The sequence below is a fragment of the Petaurus breviceps genome, unplaced genomic scaffold, assembly GCF_028583685.1.
Source record: "Petaurus breviceps papuanus isolate PSGF00001 unplaced genomic scaffold, PetGlider_PUasm1.0 140, whole genome shotgun sequence".
In the NCBI taxonomy this organism is placed as follows: Eukaryota; Metazoa; Chordata; class Mammalia; order Diprotodontia; family Petauridae; genus Petaurus; species Petaurus breviceps.
Window position 1 is genome coordinate 680,946 of NW_027185698.1, and position 18,242 is coordinate 699,187.

The 18,242-nt window shown below is 38.1% G+C and overlaps 2 protein-coding genes across 4 annotated transcripts in view; one reads left to right on the forward strand and one right to left on the reverse strand.

The window, feature by feature from the left end:
* The first annotated feature begins 84 nt into the window (after positions 1–84).
* Positions 85–6,383, forward strand: RPL9 (ribosomal protein L9). Of its 3 annotated transcripts, none has more exons than XM_069068319.1 (8): positions 85–103; positions 685–731; positions 1,031–1,146; positions 2,758–2,853; positions 3,337–3,469; positions 5,536–5,616; positions 5,954–6,071; positions 6,302–6,383. In XM_069068319.1, the coding sequence occupies exons 2-7, from the start codon at positions 686–688 to the stop codon at positions 6,058–6,060; spliced, it is 579 nt and encodes a 192-aa protein (XP_068924420.1). In that variant the 5' UTR covers positions 85–103; position 685; the 3' UTR covers positions 6,061–6,071; positions 6,302–6,383. The 3 variants fall into 3 exon arrangements, with proteins under 3 accessions (XP_068924420.1, XP_068924430.1, XP_068924415.1); XM_069068329.1 differs by lacking the exon at positions 85–103 and adding an exon at positions 385–406; XM_069068314.1 differs by lacking the exon at positions 85–103 and adding an exon at positions 474–567.
* Positions 6,384–13,127: 6,744 nt separating this feature from the next.
* Positions 13,128–18,242, reverse strand: part of KLB (klotho beta) — a 39,729-nt gene continuing 34,614 nt past the window's right edge. Inside the window, 1 exon segment of the mRNA XM_069068357.1 lies at positions 13,128–16,249. Coding sequence (XP_068924458.1) covers positions 15,852–16,249 — 398 coding nt within the window. The 3' untranslated portion in view covers positions 13,128–15,851.

Below are 18,242 nucleotides of genomic sequence, written 5' to 3' on the forward strand. Positions count from 1 at the left end.
ACCGATCCGTGGCGCATAGTTATAATGCAAGACGCAGTTGTTGCACGTAGATACAAATACGTGATGACGGAGGACGTTCTCTCTTTGGCCCATTCACTACCAGGTGCGTAGCTTTTCGGCTTATGTGAATTTTCTGTATCCAAGTCCATCGCTTTTGGGGAAACCGTTCTGGGGGTTCCTTGGCCCCACACCTACACCCTAGTTCTTTCCCTGTACTGCCAGCATTGTATGGATCCGCTTGCCCTTGATTAACTCCTGCAACAGCTTTCTTGTCCACCCACCCTCCTCACCGCTGCCTCGGATCTGTAATTTGCCTGGCATTAACTTCCGGTCCGAGTTTCTCTGGGTCTTCAGGGAAAGCGGCTCCAAACCGGCCGCCTGAGCTGAGTGTTCTCCGCGGGGAGAGGTGCTCAGGGCTGGGGGAGGAAACCGCTGTGTTGGCTTCTGCGGGTCAGGCCTCCCTGGGGAGAGAGCCAATCCTGGGCTTAGGGCTGGTCCTGCTGTCAGACCTCCTCGTCCCGAGGCAGCCTTGGCCCCGGCCTTTGGGACCTCGTGTACCCCCTGAAGGTGGGCTTGGTTACTCCCCAGCCTTCGCTCGTTACCTTCTCTTTCGGCTTCTTTCGGGCGGGGACACTTGGGCACTGTCGGCGGTTTTATTTTCCATTTTGGCCTTTTGTTTTTCAGAATGAAGACCATTCTAAGCAACCAGACCGTCGACATCCCAGAAAATGGTAGGGCTTTTTAATTTGAATCCGTTAAGCCACGTTTGTAGCACAGTTTCTTTTGTAAAGTAATTATTCAAAGACAAAAATTAGGGAACCCTCCTTTCGTCGCTATTGTGCGTAGTTGATAAATAAAGGAATAAGGCTGCATCTGTAACCTGAAATTTTTGCTTTAGGGAATTTTGAACCAGGCTTTTTTTTTAAGCGATTCTGTATAGTATTCACATAAGTATAGGGGAGGAACTTGGAGGCTTTTTTTTACTTTAACTTTCTCTGAACTCATTTTAAAATTGTTTTGTCTTTACTAGTTGACATCTCTCTTAAGGGTCGGACAGTTATTGTGAAAGGGCCCAGAGGAATCCTCCGAAGGGATTTCAACCATATCAATGTTGAGCTCAGTCTCCTTGGAAAGAAGAAAAAAAGGGTAATGTGATTATCAATATTGTTTCAGAAAATCCCCCACCTCAGAAGAATGTAGGCTGTCATAGGATGGGAATTGTTTAATGTGTTCCATGTACCTGGTACACTACCTTTGACGTAGTAGTTGCTTATTAAGTGTTTGGTGATTCAGTTTCCCTAGGTAACATTACTGCTAAGTTGCAGTGCTGGCACTATAGCTTAAACCCTCGTTCTTAATTTTAACCCATCCCAAACACCCTTAATTTTACAGGTGAGGGCACTAAGATCCAGATAATAGTTACATGGTTAACTAAATAATTCAACTGTAGCATACCTCTCACCTCCAAAAATTGATACTGGACATCAGGATTTAAAGCTTCAATTCTGCCACTCACTTATTTCTTAAAGATGATCAATCAACAGCCAGTTATTAAGCATATGCCTTATGATGCTGCTTTTTTCTGGGTCCTCCTGCTTTTCTAGCTGCTCTTCAGCCTTTCTCATTTTGGGATCATCTCCCATGACACCATCACCACATATGTTCTACTTAACCACCAGAAAAATGAATCAGTTGATTATTAAGTGTTTGCTATTATGCCACTGTTTATATTCTGATTATATTCTAATGAGGGAAACTTATCTCACTTTCACTTTTAGTAATTCTGAATGAAGGTCAGGTTAGTTTATATGAAATATCTTAAATATACATATAGGAAAAAACTATAGAAGTTAATTGTTTTATTTTCTCACCATAATTTATTTTAGTACTCCAGTAAAATAATGAACTTAATCTCTTGGGTTGTTTAAGCTTCCATATAGGTTAAGTATTTAATACCATATTTAGTTCTCTCTTGCTTAGAACATGTTTGTTATTCCATCTTGTGTAGTAGTTAATTCCTATCTTTATTCTTACTGCCAGTGATAGTTTCTGTAAAGCTTAAAACCAATTCAAATCCTAGTCCAACTTTTCTTTGACTCCTGGCTTCTTAAAACTGCACGCTCTGGTTGGGCCATTGTGTGTGTGTGTATAGTTGGACCACTGGCTTCTTAAAACTTCATGCTCTGGTTGGGCCATGGTGTGTGTGTGTGTGTGTGTGTGTGTGTGTGTGTGTGTGTGTGTAGTTGGACCACTGACTATAATGCCGTGTTTCCCCGATAGTAAGACCTATCCCGAAAATAGGCCCTCCCCTTACTGTGTAAAATTCCTCTAAAATGAGCCCTCCCCCGAAAATAAGCCCTATTGAGATTGCTACTGTAGTGAAGGTGATCCCCTGCGCTACACGCTACATTACGAGCGAGCATCCTGTTCTTCCCCAGTGATTTGCTTATTGAATAAAGGTACATTTTTTTGTTCACATTTACCTGTTTATTAAAATTGCTGTCAATGTTCATTAAAATAAGCCCTCTGGTGTTTTTCTGTCCAAAAAATTAATAAGACAGTGTCTTATTATCGGGGAAACACAGTATATGCCATTGGGTAGTGAAATTTTCAGCTTCAGCAACTCTGAAAGACCATCTGTAGTTGTAGAGGAACTGAGATAGAAATTGATGGGGAGAGTTTCCATGTCTTTTAAATGATAAAACCTAGATCAGTTGTCCCCTGGAAAAGGCCTTCTAAAATTATTTTCTGTTGCAGCTTCGGGTAGACAAGTGGTGGGGAAATCGAAAAGAACTTGCAACCGTGCGCACAATCTGTAGTCATGTACAAAACATGATCAAAGGCGTTACCCTGGTAAGAGATAAATCTGACTTTCTGGCATTGGGGTATCTTAACTGGACCTCACTGACTGGCCTTCTGCCGGCCTGTTGTATAAGTTTGTATTCTTTGAGGAAGTTCTGGCATATAGGTTAATGGTTATTCCAAGTTTGAAACTCCCAAGTGTTCAGGCAAGTTTGTTAAAACGAATTTCTGAAGGGTTGATGGATTTAAAAATGATTGTTCCTTCTCATTGATTATCTCCATCACTTTCATATGCATACTTTTTCTTTCCTGTTATAGCTCCCCTATTTCAAGTCCTCATTACTGCCCTCCTGAGCTATTAAAGTTGCCTTCTAATTGATTTCCCTGCCTGCGTCCAATTCATCCTTCACAGCCTCCAAAGTAATTTTCATGTTTCTGTGGTGGCAGCATGTAGTTTTAGCATTTGCTGAAAATAAGTTTGAAAACTACATATATGTTTTGCAACATTCTCTGCTTCTAAATTTGTTAATTCAGGGTTTTCGTTACAAGATGAGGTCTGTGTATGCTCACTTCCCCATCAATGTTGTTATTCAAGAGAATGGCTCACTTGTTGAAATCAGAAATTTCTTGGGTGAAAAATATATCCGAAGAGTGCGCATGAGACCAGGTATGTGCATGCTTTCATGTGAGCTCGATTTTCAGAAATATTTGTTTTGTCTAACAAATCTGTGTCAACTGTGCTATAGTTTTATCACGTCTCTTCAGGCTAATGAAGTTGGTGTAATCTTACTGTCTTTGTACTAGCCATATTAATGTAGAGTCTCCACTATTGGCATTTTATGTTCTCTATTGTAAAAACTATATCCACACAACTAACTTCAAAGATACAGTTTTCTAGCTGCTCTAAAATCCCATAGATATTTGTCACTCCCACCATTTTTAAAAACTTTTTAAAATTTTTTTGCCTTTTGGAGGGCAATTGGAGTTAAGTAACTTCCCCAAGGTTACACGACTAGTATTTTTGTGTGGGTCTAAGGCCGGAACCGAACTCAAGTCCTTCTGATTCTGGGGCTGGCACTTTACTCACTGCGCCACCTTGCTGCCTCGACACTCCCACCATTTGTTTACTTCCAGAACCCCAACCTCTCTTGGCTTCAGTTGTGGTTTCTGGGAGTTTCCTTCATTCCATAAGAATATTTCCTTGGAGGATTTTTCCTTGTGTAGAAGGCTGTGGACAACTGAGGTCTTAAGTTAGTCACCCTTAAGGAAATCAGGTTATTTGATGCAGTTTGTCATACCTTGTCTATCCAGTTATAATTCTGCAGAGTATAAAAATTACTTGGTAATAATCAGATCTGTTTTTCTGAAGTTGTGCTCATTTTTGTTTAATGCAAGTATCATTTGATAGAAGCCTTCTCTGATTCAAGTTAAAAGGAAATGTGCTGTCTTGTGTCCCTAGTGTCTTACACCTTGATTGACAGACTTGGTCCAAGTCACTTTGCCTTTGGGGATTTCAGTTTTCCCATCTGTAAGAGGATAAAGGAAAAGATCTCTAGAATGTTCCTGTTTGTGTTTGTAACCAATCAGACTTTTTATGGTATTTTTAGGTATTTAAATATTAAATAGAACTCTGAAAGGGTGTTTTATTTGTATTGGAATGTTAAAGTGTTGAATTATTTTAGGTTTCAATAACTTAAGCATAACATTGATTTTTGTGCGGTTGTATATATTATAAATGGAATTTAATCTGTCAGTCACATAATGTCCCATTTCTTAAGTATCTGTTATAAGTGCAGAGCTTTGTGCTTATCCTCAAGATAGTTTCAGTAAGTCACAGTCATTAGTATCCATAACAGATCATTGTTAATGTCCAATGTCCTGGACTTGGGTTCAAGTCCCAGCTCTAACCCTCAGTAGCTATGTGAAGTGGGACAAGTCACAACATACATAAGGGCATATAAATCTAGAGCTGAAAAGGAACTTAGAGGCAGGCCATTAACTCATTTTTACGAATGAGAAAACAGTCCTAGAGAGGTTAAAGAAGTGCCCAGGGTTACACAGTTAATAAGTCACTGAGATCTTTGACTCCAGATAAGAGTCTTTTATTTAACCTCTCTTTTTCTTGTCTATAAGTTGAAAAAATAATATTGTTGCCATGTAATGCTACTGTATAAGTTGTAAAAGAGCTATAATGAACTAAAGTATTTATAAGATCAGATTTTATCAGCATGTTAGCTGCTTTTGCAATTCTAACTTCCCTGTGACGTGGTCTAACATGCAGTGGGGAACCTCTAACCTCCTTGGGGTACAGCCTTTTGACTGAGTGCTAAGTTTTGCAGAACAGATCCTTTTAAGGGGATTTGTTCTGTGAAGTTTGGATTCAGTCAGAGGGCTGCACTTGAAGACCTAGAGGGCCACATGTGGCCTTGAAGGCCGAAGGTTCCCCACCCCTGGTCTAACAGTTTTCATTGGGGGAAAATTCATTACCCAGTGGCCAATCAGATAATGAATTTCTCTGAAATTTGATAAAACAAGTCTTTCATGGGACTCATTCTTAGAGCTTTTCTAGCTTGGTGTAGGACCTACCTATAAAGCTTGAGGACTGCTGATATAACCCCAGAATCCCCTCTATTCCAGCTAAGCTAGGCATTAAATGTAGAAACTATGGATGTGAACTATTAGTTGTAATTAGAGATTGTGTAAACATACTCTTCCAATTTTTTTTCATATTAGGTGTTGCTTGTGCTGTTTCTCAAGCCCAAAAAGATGAGTTAATTCTTGAAGGAAATGATATTGAACTTGTTTCAAACTCAGGTTAGTAATTTGTGGTTCTAAAATATATTTTGAATTTTTTCTCATAGAGGTCAGTTTATAATCAGTACATCATTAATGTTCTGATAAAATGCAGAAATAACCATAATTTTTTACATCTAACAAAATTACAGTGGGCCTTAGAAGGACAACTTGTCCTTGGTGATTTTATTTAATATCTTATGCTTCATCCCCTAGACATTTTAATTACTCTTATGGAGAAGAGGTGGTTTTTAGGTTGTAGTCCAGGTTGGCTATATTGCAGAAAGGGATATTATTAGATACAATATTATTTTGGCTAATAATCTTCAATCCTACTTTTAATCTTGTGCTCTTATAGCTGCCCTGATCCAACAGGCCACCACAGTCAAAAACAAGGATATCAGAAAATTTTTAGATGGCATCTATGTTTCTGAGAAAGGCACAGTGCAACAAGCTGATGAATAAGTTGGAAAAAGGTAAAGCAAGTGATGGACTTTTTCAGTGTGTGTTAAGTGATAAGATGACTTAAGATAACATATAAAGCATTTATTTACATGGCTTTATATTATAATTATTTATTTTGTAATTATAAAGACAAGATTCTAACATTCTTTGTCATGGTTTTCTTGGTTCTCTTCACTAATCCGCAAATGATTCCCATGTGTTTGATTTGTGTCAGTTCTGTAAGAATTTTTTCTTTCTACAGATGCCAAAGGCTGTGTCCTGAGGAGTCAACGCTTATTCAGATGTCAAATAATTCAGAGATGAAATAAAAATAATTTTTGTCATTTGGGGACTTTTCTCTTTTTTTCCCCAAAATCCTTTGCCACCCTGAGAGATTGAGATGAGATTTTATTTTAAAATGTGTTTAACTGGGCCAGTGGTACAAAGAATTAGGAAGTGACCCTAGTTTCTCGAAGGCCAAGCCCCAGACTTGAAATACGGAGGTTCTTATTAAGACATCATCATTGTTCCTGATTAAAGTAGAAAGGTAGTGCTCCATAACAATGATAATGAAAATAGTGTCTCTGAGAGAACACCTACAGTATGAGATGGAGTGGAGGAATGGCCTGAGATGACCCTTACACTGTAGGAGACTTCCAGATTGATCTTAGAGATCTGCAGGGGGTAGGTGTTAATTAATTTGGAATATTCTCCTTTGTACTGATTGATCATATTTCTGTTACATAAGAGGAAAGTTTTGATGACGCATGGCTCGTTAGAAACAAACCCGTGTGTGTCTAAACAAGTGAGCAGAAACCCAGAATTTGATGGGATGATTTGGGAAAAATATTCTAGGCAAAGGGATGAGCTAAGCATATGCAAAGGAGCTAGTTGGGGTTGGCAGGGAGGAGGACTGGAAGTGACAGGGTTGTCAGAAGATTTGAATATCAGCCTAAAATGAATGTTTCTCATAGTTTTTAATTATTAAATTAAATAATAACTCATTAAGGGTGGAGGCCTTTGGCCAGAAATTTATTTTCTGTGACAGCTTTTATGGAGGCATTGGTGCCAAACTCATCTCTGTAAGGGTTGTTTCCCTAGACAAGGCCAGGCTGGAAGGAGGACACTGCTATTTCTTAGGTTTTACCAGGCTCTCATCCTCTACTCTCATACCATGCCTAATTTGTCGAACATGTCTTCTCAAACCTATTTGTTTGCACCCCAACCCCCATTTCAGTCGTCCATTAGTTTACTCCTTACCAACACAAACAAAATTCTCTTGCCCTTTATCTCTAGATCCCTTATCATTCCAGTCTTAAACCTTAATCCTCTCCTGAACCCTGCAGTCCAAACCTGCAGAATGCTTAATGTTTATTGGTGACTTGAGGGAAAGGGCATTGTCAGTCTGTTCTCAGTCATGGCTGCCCAGCTCTCAAGTGACTCCTAAGAGATGTATCTGCTTCCTGTTAGCATGCCCAGTGCAAAAGGGAGTACCGTTAATCTTCATCATCCTGAACTAATCATCCCCAATTCCAAGATCTGTTCATCTTTTTATTTTCAAAGAGGACCAATAACATTGCAGCGTGGGGCGGCTAGGTGGCGCAGTGAATAGAGCACTGGCCCTGGAGTCAGGAGGACCTGAGTTCAAATGTGGCCTAAGACACTTAACACACACACACACACACACAAAACTAGCCGTGTGACCTTGGGCAAGTTGCTTAACCCCAATTGCCCTCCAAAAAGCAAAAAAAAAAAAAAACCATTGCAGTGCTATTTTGATTTACACATGAATTGTGTGTAAGGCAGAGTGGTCAGCCTCACTCCCAGAATCATCAGTCCAGTGGCAAGATAAAAGTCAAGAGGACTGGTGGTGGCCCAGGATGCAGTGGATAACCTTGGTATCTTCCACATCAGACCAACTTTTAAGTGCTTCAGCTGCCTTTGTGGTTGTTGGAATACATTTGTTTTTGTCTGCCCACTCCGCTCACCCAGGGGGTCTGAGGCCTCTGACTTACCCTCAACATGGTTTTTGCCTGATAACTGAGATAGTTTAATGGGGTGTGGCTGTTGCTTCTTGGAGCCACAGGTGAAAACTGCATGAGGTGGACACCAAGGGTCGAAGAGCATCCTTGGAAAGGGTTTGGCAAGTCCTCACTCTGAAAGTGCATGTTCTCCCTGAACACCTCATTCATAGAGTTCTAAGTACCTACTATGTGCCAGGCACTGTGCTAAGTGCTTTATGACTATCTTGACAGTGGAACTTTGATGGCTTGGGGAGTCCCAAAGGGATATTTGTGTACTTAAGATCTAGAAGGAATAAACAAAAGAAATAAGCTTTGTGTGCTCAAGAACACATCCTCACAGCATCTCTGTCACCAAGAATGTACAGAAACTGAGAACTAGATCAGCATTGTCCCTTCTTAATGTAAGCTCAGTTCTGGCTCTGTGCTTACTGAGTCTGGTCAGTACTTCCAGCACCCAAGCCAATTTGAAGACTTCATCCACGCAAACCTTAATCGCTCACGGCCAGAGACTGGCTTTGCAAAGTTACACTCGTTGGCATGAGACAATATGCTCAGAATAGCCCACCAGGAAGGGTAAACAAGCATGCTCTGAGAACCGGCATCTCCCTGGCCAGTACCCCATCACACAGACATGTTCACAAGTGGTGGGAAGGGGATGGGCAGGGGAGAAAGGGGGTAAAGTAAGGTTGGTAGGTAAAAAAGGTATGTTCCTTGATTTTTAGAGATGGAGAAACAGATTTAGAGAGATACAAGGATTTGCCCAAAGTCACAAAGTATGTAACAGACAAAATTCAAATCCAGGTCTTTCTGATCCAAAAACCAGTCCTCTAGTTACTATTCCACTCATTCAACGAAAATATTAAGTGCCTGGCGCCGTACTCAGCATAGGGGATACAATAATAGAAAACAGTCCCTGGGGGCAGCTAGGTGGCGCAGTGAATAGAGCACTGGCCCTGGAGTCATATATACATATATATATATGGTCCCAAATAACCTACTAGAAAGACACCCACAGTAAAATTCTCAGTTCAGGCTCCACAGATAGAATCCTCAAAGACAGGTCCTTCTTAATAAAGGTTGAGGCATCCAAGGAGGCCTGTACACATAAGTGTGTACACAGAGTGCTGCTTAAAGGAATGAGGCTATTCCCCAGTCTCAACTCCTTCCCTTCCAAAATGTGCTCTGGAGACAGTTCTCTTTCCTCTCCACCCTTCTACCTTTCCCCTTTCATTGGCAGTGGTCCTACCCAGTCTTATGTCAATTTCCTAGAGATGGGATCTTCTACTGATTCCTGCTATGGGTCCTCCTTTCTACACTTGTGTAATCCTTTCTTTTCCATTTAAGTCCCTCAATACTTTTTGAAGACATTTAAGATTCTAGAGGGATTCCTTTTTTTGTTTCATGAAAAGGAAGAAGAAAATTACAGGACAACTGAATCAGATATGAGGAAAGTTCTGGTGACTTCTCAGTAAATTTGATTATGTGTAATAAGTAGTAGCCCCCTTTTTAAACCAAAATCTGATATTGTTCAGCTGTTTGGTAAAGTGAAATATAAGGCTGGAACCATGCATACTCTACTAGAAACAAACCCAAGTATCTTTCTAAACCAGTGAGCAGAAACCCAGAATTTGGTGGGATAATTTAGAAGAATATCACTCATGGCCCGGTGCACCACTTTACCCAGTGATGGGAAAAGGAGCCTTTCTGTGGTGGAGTATCATCTTTTGGAATAAGGATGAACTGATAAATCTGACAGTTGCAAAGATGTTATAATAGGCAGTCCCAAAAATCAGCGAAATTTTAAGCTTCAATATTTTCTAACATAAATGCTGCAAACTTATAAAAAAAACATTTGAAAATTATTTAAATTTATTTTACACTTATTTGGTTTCATGAATTTTGAATAATGTTTAATTATAATAATTATACTAAGATGGGCATCCTATTGTATCGTACAATAGTTTTTGTTGACACCTCACACTTGGATTGGTAGAGAAGGCCTCCTTCTTTGACCAGTTTGTTTGTATCCATTAGACTTTTTCTTGTGGGGTCACATTAAACCTCATGTATGCATCAACACCTCATTCTTTGAATGATCATAAGCCCAGAATTGAACATAAAATCCTTTCAATCACTGAGCAACAACTTAGAAGAGTTTTTACAAAGAAGTTTGAAAACTGACTAGAGCAATATATAGCACAAAGTGATAGTTGTTTGGGATTTTAAAATAATCTTCAGTTTTTTGTAACATTAAGTTTTGTGTAGCATTTATACTTTTGAAGTTATTAAAACTTAAAGCTTCACTACAACTCTTGGGACACTCCATACAGTAAAAGCTTGATAAAAACCTGAAGTTTATGTTTTGAACCAGGTCTAAAAATATAAATGAGTATAAAAGTAACAAGACAATTTTGTGTTTAAATCAAATTATTGTGCAAATAATTTTGTAGGCAAAGAATGTCAAACAGTCTGACAGGATAGTTTTATATTAACATTTAGAGAAGATACTGGTTTTCTCAAAATTATGGTGGGTTTTTTTTCTATGTGATAGGCAATTCTTCCTACAAAAGAGCGATCTAATTCTAATAATTCACATTTCTACAAAGCTTCACAGTTGTATGAGGTAAATTGTGTACAAGCCCACTTTATAGCACTGAAAACTCAGACTTTAAAGTTGAAATTACTTCTTAAGTCTCATGCATCTGTTCTAAGAGTCAAAATTTACAGCTAAGTGTCCTGATTACAAATCAACATCTATGATCTATATGTGCTATACTGCTGGCCCAGGAAGATAAGCAGTAAATGAGGATCAGGCTTTCAAATGCTACAACAACCCGATGATTCTGTCCCACATCTTTTACTTTGTGTCCCTCTACTTGAAAAGGGAAAAAGAGGATTTTAGAGGTTAAGGAGTGACTGAGCCAAACCTGGTCAAAGGGCTGGATATGAGTAATGTACACAATTTATTTAGAACAAATTACACCAAAATTAAGCACATTTTATTAACAACAATGAACATGCCTTTTTTCCCCCCAGAGGCTTTTTAAACATTAAAGTTGTACTGTAGTACTTTAATGTATACATAACACCTTTTGGTGCAAAATCAATACAAGGTCAGTACTTTGAGTGCACAGAATGTAAACACAAGTTATTTGACATCTTCAAAAGGATGTGGTGTTGTATGTTTATAGCAAATAAGCATACAAAAATAACTTGGCATAAAGACCATTTTTCTCTTCTGCAAAATGAGGGAGCTGCTTGCACTGAATGTCCTGAATTCCCCTTTGGAACTTTCATTATGGGCCTACAATCCTCCATTTCTTGCCTTCCTTTCAAATGCAGCATGGTAACTGATCACTATCTTAAAACTGTTTGAATGGTTTTATGATTAACTGATACATTTTGATGGGTAATATTGTTCATGACTTAAGTAGAAAGTTTTGAACCAAAGACTTGCAAGACAGTGACTAAAAGTGGGAAGAATAAGTGGCTGAGTAAATACTGGTACCAGACAAACAGAAAATAGGAAATAGATGACCTTTTTTTTCATTGTCAATACAATAAAAAGCTTTAAAATACAAATTTGAAGAAGCAAAGTATATGTTCAAAATAGTTGTCATATCATGAACTTAAATAGACACAAGGTACACTAAAAGCTGTGCAAAATCTTTAAAATTAAGTCAATTAAAGCCAAAAATATTAATTCAGCTTTGTGCTGCTTACAACTTGAATATCCAGTAGAATATAAACTCCTTGAGGACAGGGGCTGTCTTACTTTTGGTATTTGTATTCCTAACTCCTAGTATGGTTACTAGTGCAGTGGTACAGAATAGGCCCTTAATAAATGCTTGTTGAAGGGGTGGCCAGGTGGCTCAGCAAGTAAGAGCACCGGCTCCAGTGTCGGGATGACCTGGATCAAATCCGGGCTCAGATACTCAGCACCACACCCAGAAACAACTGGCCGTGTAACCTTGAGCAAGTTACTTAACCCCGATTGCTTTAAAAAAAAAAAATAAATGCTTGTTGAACGGTATTTCCTTTTCTTCACCTGGCATAGTAGGGGCATGTTATTTTATACTGGAGATCTAGGTAAGGCTGTGTCTCATTGGCATAAACCACCAGTTAAAAAGTGAGAAATCTGCTTACTTATTTCTACATGACTTCACAAAAAAGGGCTCAGTATATCTTTGTTGAATGAGTGAATCTAAGCTCATTTTCGTGAAAAAGTAATTATCTTACATGTATTCCTCACAGAGCCTCACACATAGTTCCTTGGGTAAATTTTGCTTTCATTCTCTAGGCCTGTTTCCTTTTCTGTAACACAAGGGAGTTAAACTAGACCTCTGAGGGTCCTTTTAGTTCTAAATCCAAAATCCTGTGAGATGATCTCTAAGGTACCTTCCAGTCTTTACATCTTGTCATTTTGTATTAGGTATTCAATGAATATTTATTGAGTGAAAATTGCCATCTTGCTCCCTGGAACACTGGATGGTACAGTAGAAGGGACAGGGTTAGTCAGACAATTTGAGTTCAAATCCTGATTCTATTGCCTACCAATACCTCTGTTCTAAAAATATGGGAGTTAAACTAGAAGATGTATAACGTTATCTGTAGCTTTAAATCTATAATCATATGACTAATTAAAAAAAAGAAAAAAATAATCCTTTTTTTCCTAAACTGAATTGACCAGTTGTTTTTGGTGCTGTGAACAGTCAGCCTCAGATTAATGTACCATTAGGCTCTAGAGAAAAAAATACAGAAAAGTTATGTATCATCTTTTCTATCCACAGAAGAGAAGTTCAGCAAAACTTTCTGTATAAGGGTTGCTAGGTGGCACAGTGAATAGAGCACCTGCCCTGGAGTCAGGAGGATCTGAGTTCAGATCCAGCCTCAGACATTTAACACTTACTAGCCGTGTGACCTTGGGCAAGTCACTTAACCCCAAATGCCCTGCCTCCCCCCTCCAAAACAAAAATCTTTTCTGTATACATGAACAATCCCTGACTCACTCTTAAGCAGCAGCTACAGGGAAATGAGATTTCTTAATAAATTTGACCAATCAGCTTTTAAAAGTTCATTTTCATTCAATCAGCAATGATTTTTATTATGTAGATAATACTTTATCATGCATGGTTAATGCATTCCAAAATTAATGTGTTTTTGAGGACATTCGGGGAATAATTCATACATTCACTTGCCTTTACAAAATAATTTCTTGCCAAGAACCTTTAGATAGGAGAGCTGTCCTATGCTTCAGAGCAGGGTTGTTAACCTTGAATTAGGAGAGGGGCTATGAACTTAGATGGGGGAAAAAATTACATCTTTGTTTTCAATAACTTCTAAATGAAATTTAACATTTTCTTCAATTATGAATATAGGCAACAAATCACTGAAAAAACACCTGTAAGTTTGTCGCTACTATAAATCACAGATTTTCATATCACTTACAGATGTTGGACATATACTAAAATATTGTTTATGCTCATTATTACTTCAAAACTACTGGAGTTATTAGACTTTTAAATGCTTAATCTTGTTATTAATGCATTAATAAAGGAGCACATGTATCACAAATTGACTTTTAATACTTGATAACATTTCATTATAGTTGGTTTCCTTTGTAATATCTTATTTCATGAATTTAAGGTATCTTATTTCATTAATTTAAAAACATTTTGTTTCATTCATTAATATTATTTTATTTCAGGCATTTAAATTGTTTTGAGAAATCCAAAGGTTTTACCTGCATGGTCAATGACACAGCAAGGTTAAGAGCCCCAGATCTGCCAGCTACTGGTAGACTGGGCTAGTGTCTCTAGAGATGGTGTTTAATAAATGCTGACTAAAACTAAGAACTCACTATTTTTGTGGTGTAAACTTATAGGAAAGAACTATGGGATGGCATAAAGTCAAGTTTTTTATTAATTTTGCCTCAGAGATTTAGAGAATAGTATGATATTTTTGTCTTGAAGGTGCCTTGCTTTAGGAAGTGTTCCTTTTCCAACAAAGTTTAAACACAGAACCTGCCTGACTTCAGTTCCTAGTAAGCTTTGAGGAAAGTTAGGATCTAAGTCATACAACAGTGTTTGAATCCAAATAATTTGCTGAACTCAGATACTGTGCCAGGTACATACATAGAGACAGGCCACTTTTGAACATGGCATTAGAAGTAGTGTAATTCAGGGAAAAGGGGTCATTTAATAATTCGGTTTTATTTAGGACTAATCTAGATGTTTTTTTAAAAAACACTTTACATTTGTATGGTGTTTTTAACTTTTCAAAGCACTTTTTAATCTATTATCATTACTCAACTTGGAAAGATTGATAAGGCAGAGATTTTTATCAGCATTTGTCAAAGGAAGAAATTAAGGTGCTTGTCTAAAGTTATGTAGGAGTGGTGGGACCAGAACCAAGGTCTCCTTACTCCTAATCCCATGATCTCATATGTAACCAAAGATTCCATTACATGTTTTATACTTTGTAGTCAGTGTCCACAGAAATTTAATAATCAAACAAGGGATTTTATAAGATTCAAATAATTGACATTGTTTTCTTATGCTTTTCCCCCCCAGTGGAAATGACTATGGGAGGAAGTACTAAATTTTGGCCAAATTTTGGAAGAACATCAGTAAACTGGAACAAAGGAAGGCAACTGAAACAGTGAAAGGCCTTAAGATCCTGTCATTTTAGAGGTGGTTGAAGGAACTGAGGATTCTTTACCTAGAGAAGGCAGGGTAGACCAGATTGCTTTAAGTATTTGAAGGGCTTTCAAGTGGAAGAAGGTTGAGATTTGTTTTGTTTCTCCCCAGAAAACAGAACTAGAAACATTTCAACTCAGCTTGATGTAAGGGAAGGCTACCTCAAAATGAGAGCTAGTCAAAAATGGAATGGATAGCCTCAAAAGGTAGAGGATCCCCCTTTGCTTAAGGCTTTTCAAGCAATGGCTGGATAACCACTGTACCTCATTCAAGTACAGTTTAGATCCTGTATTTGAGGCCCATTCCAATTCTGAGAAGCTATGACTGTAAGATTTTAACCTATAAGGGGCAGCTAGGTGGCGCAGTGAATAGAGCACTGGCCCTGGAGTCAGGAGGACCTGGGTTCAGACTTGGCCTTAGACACTTAACACAAAAAATAGCCGTGTGACCTTGGGCAAGTCACTTAACCCCAACTGCCCTCCAAAAAGCAAAAAAAAAAAAAAAAAAGATTTTAACCTGTAACTAGCTAGAAAACAGCCAATTTCTGACCCATATTCTTTATTTCTTTCACTTACGTTCCTTTTCTTGAGCCATTTAAGAAGTATGCTCTGACATAAAGAGAAAGTACCTTGTAGAAAGTGAGACTTATAAACAAATATGTTGCCTTTCTGGTTTAAGGAAGAATGAAAATTCTTTGGTATAGAATTAAACCAAGAAACCAATTTTGTGTTTTAAAGGTTCTGCTTGTATTATAACTACCAACCCACATCTATATATGTAAATGTAGAGTGACCAAAAAAAACTTGTTATAATTTATAAGACACCTAGGTACATGGCAATTCTCACAGCTTAAAGTCTGCTTAAGCAAAGATTTTATATTCAGATTCCACCACTCCAATTTGTTGATGTCAGTTCCTAAGGGAAATTAATATGGACCATCCTACAAATCCATGGTCATTCTCTTGTTTACAACCAATATCCCAAAATTTCTTCTTTCTACACACATTTGTTTTCTGTAACCTACTTGGAATGGGAAAAGTGGAGTGAGCTTATTCATTGCCTTTTGAAGGCAGATGGAAATAAGACCAGTTTAGCTGAGGATACTCTTATGTCCTTTCTTCATTGGAATTGCAATATGTTGTGGCAAGTTCCTTGCCTTATAATATTTTTTTCTCTTCCTCTTGTGGAAAATGGTAACTGTTAAAAGTAAGACCAAGGTGGAAAAAAGACAACAACCAAAGAATATCAGTGGTTTCTTCTTTTCAAGAAATAAACAGAAAATGCACTGTTTGTCATGGTGACTTTCCTCACATTCAGAACTGGTATGCTCAGAAGGGAAGCCCCTTCTGCTGATCAGGTTGTTGTAAAACTGTATTGAGGACTTTGCTTTTAAATCAGATGTGAAGAATCCAAATCTGGGTTTTAATTTTTCTTCTGTCAATTTAAATGCATAATAGCCTTTTATCTTGATTTTATCAATTAGGTAAGCTAAAAAAGAGAGATTAGAATACGTGTTAGTAAACCATATTACATTAAACAAAATGGAACATGTAAACCCCTTCCTCAGGAGAGTAAAAATTTCCTTGAGGAAAGATTCAGTTTTCTCTTTCTATTTGTATCTCCAGCACCTATCACATAAATGCTTGATGGCTGATTAATTTATATGGATAGGAGATGTACTTTCCTTTAAACAAGCTATAGTCATAATCACCAAAGAACTCATCCATTGTCCCTTTGATATAATAATAAGTGACATTCCTATAGCTTTGAGGTTTATAAAATGCTTTGGGATTTACAGTGCACTAGAAAGAACATTATCTCTAGATTTAGAGGACATACTCTAACATACATATGTAACATACATGATACATATCCTTCCTCAGTTTCTTATTATCTGTGTGACTTTGAGCAAATCACTTAACTTCCCTGGGCTTCTGTTTTTTTTTTTCTAATGAAAAGGAGGGGGAGACAGACTAGATAGTTTCTGAGGTCCCTTCCTGCCCTAAACCTATTTATTCTGCTCCATAAAATCACAGATTACCAGGTTTGGCAGAGATCTCAGAGGTTGTCTGGTACAATTCATACCTGAATAAATATCACCAAGATGTACTCATCCAGGCACTGCTTGGGGACCTGTAGTAATGGGGGACTCCCTATGTATACTTTTAGACCATCCTGTTCACTTCTAGTCTGCTATAATGACTCAGATAGTTTTCTTTAATATAATGTGGTCTTTAGGCCTCTCAGTATCTTGGTTGCCTGCCTCTGGAGGGACTTTGGTATGTCAGTATTTTCTCTAAAATGTGGTGCTCAGAGCCAAACACAGGATTATAGATTTGGTCTAGCAGGGCAGACCCCTTTTGCTGGACATTGTGCTTCCACAAATGTTTCATAGGTCCACTGGCTTCCAAGACTGTTGACTCTGACAGAGTTTGGAATATACTAAAATCAGTTTTCCAATATAATGCCCAGGTTTTAGGTCAAAAAGTTCCAATTACTAGGTGACAAGATCATTTTTCACAAATTCTTACCTGATCACCAGACATAGGGAATTGATCTTCCCCACAATTTTTCCTAGAACAATTTTTCTTTTTCTTCTTTGTATTTATTACATTCTACTTTTTGTCAAATATTCAGTACATGTCATACCTGCCCTGTTAAACTATAAACCTCAATCAGGTATTTGTTAAATTATTATTTTATGCAAGGCATTGGGCTAGGCCATAGAAATGCAAAGACAAAATGAAAAATTGCCCCTTCTAGAGGAGCTTATATTCTATTGAGGGACAAAGCATGTCATGGAAAGTAAATTTTTTATAACTTGAGAAAGAAAAGAGCATTAAAAACTGGTGAGAACTAGGAAAAGCTTCCTCTAGTATGTGGCACAAGAGCTAGAGGAAAATTAGAATTCTAAGGGTCAGAGTTGAGGGGGTACATCCCAGGAAAGGGAGATAGATAGATGCCCTGGAGGTAGAAGGTAGAATGTCAAGATCACAGTAAACAACTGATGAGGGTCAGGACCATGTTCTTTTCTGTTTTTGTATTCCTAGCATTCTCCTTCTAGATCTCTTCTGCCCTTTGTAGCTAAAGTCCTTGAGTCCTTAACAGATGCCTCCACTTTCTCTCCTCTCCTCTTCTTAATCTCTTACTATCTGGCTTCTAACCTCATCATTCCACTGAAACTGCTCTCAGGAGTTACCTTGTTTAGTTGTTTTTTCAGTTATGTCTTACTCTTTGTGACCCCATTTGGTATTTTCTTGGCAAAGATACTGGAGTGGGTTGCCATTTCCTTCTTCAGCTCATTTTACAGATGAGGAAACTGAGGCAAACAGGGTTAAGTGACTTGCCCAGGGTCACACAGCTGTTATATTTATGAGGCCAGATTTAAAGACATCTCAGGGAGATGAGTCTTCCTGGCTTCAGGCCCAGCACTCTATACACTGTGGCCACCAAGCTCTCTTCGAGAGTTACCAGTGATTTC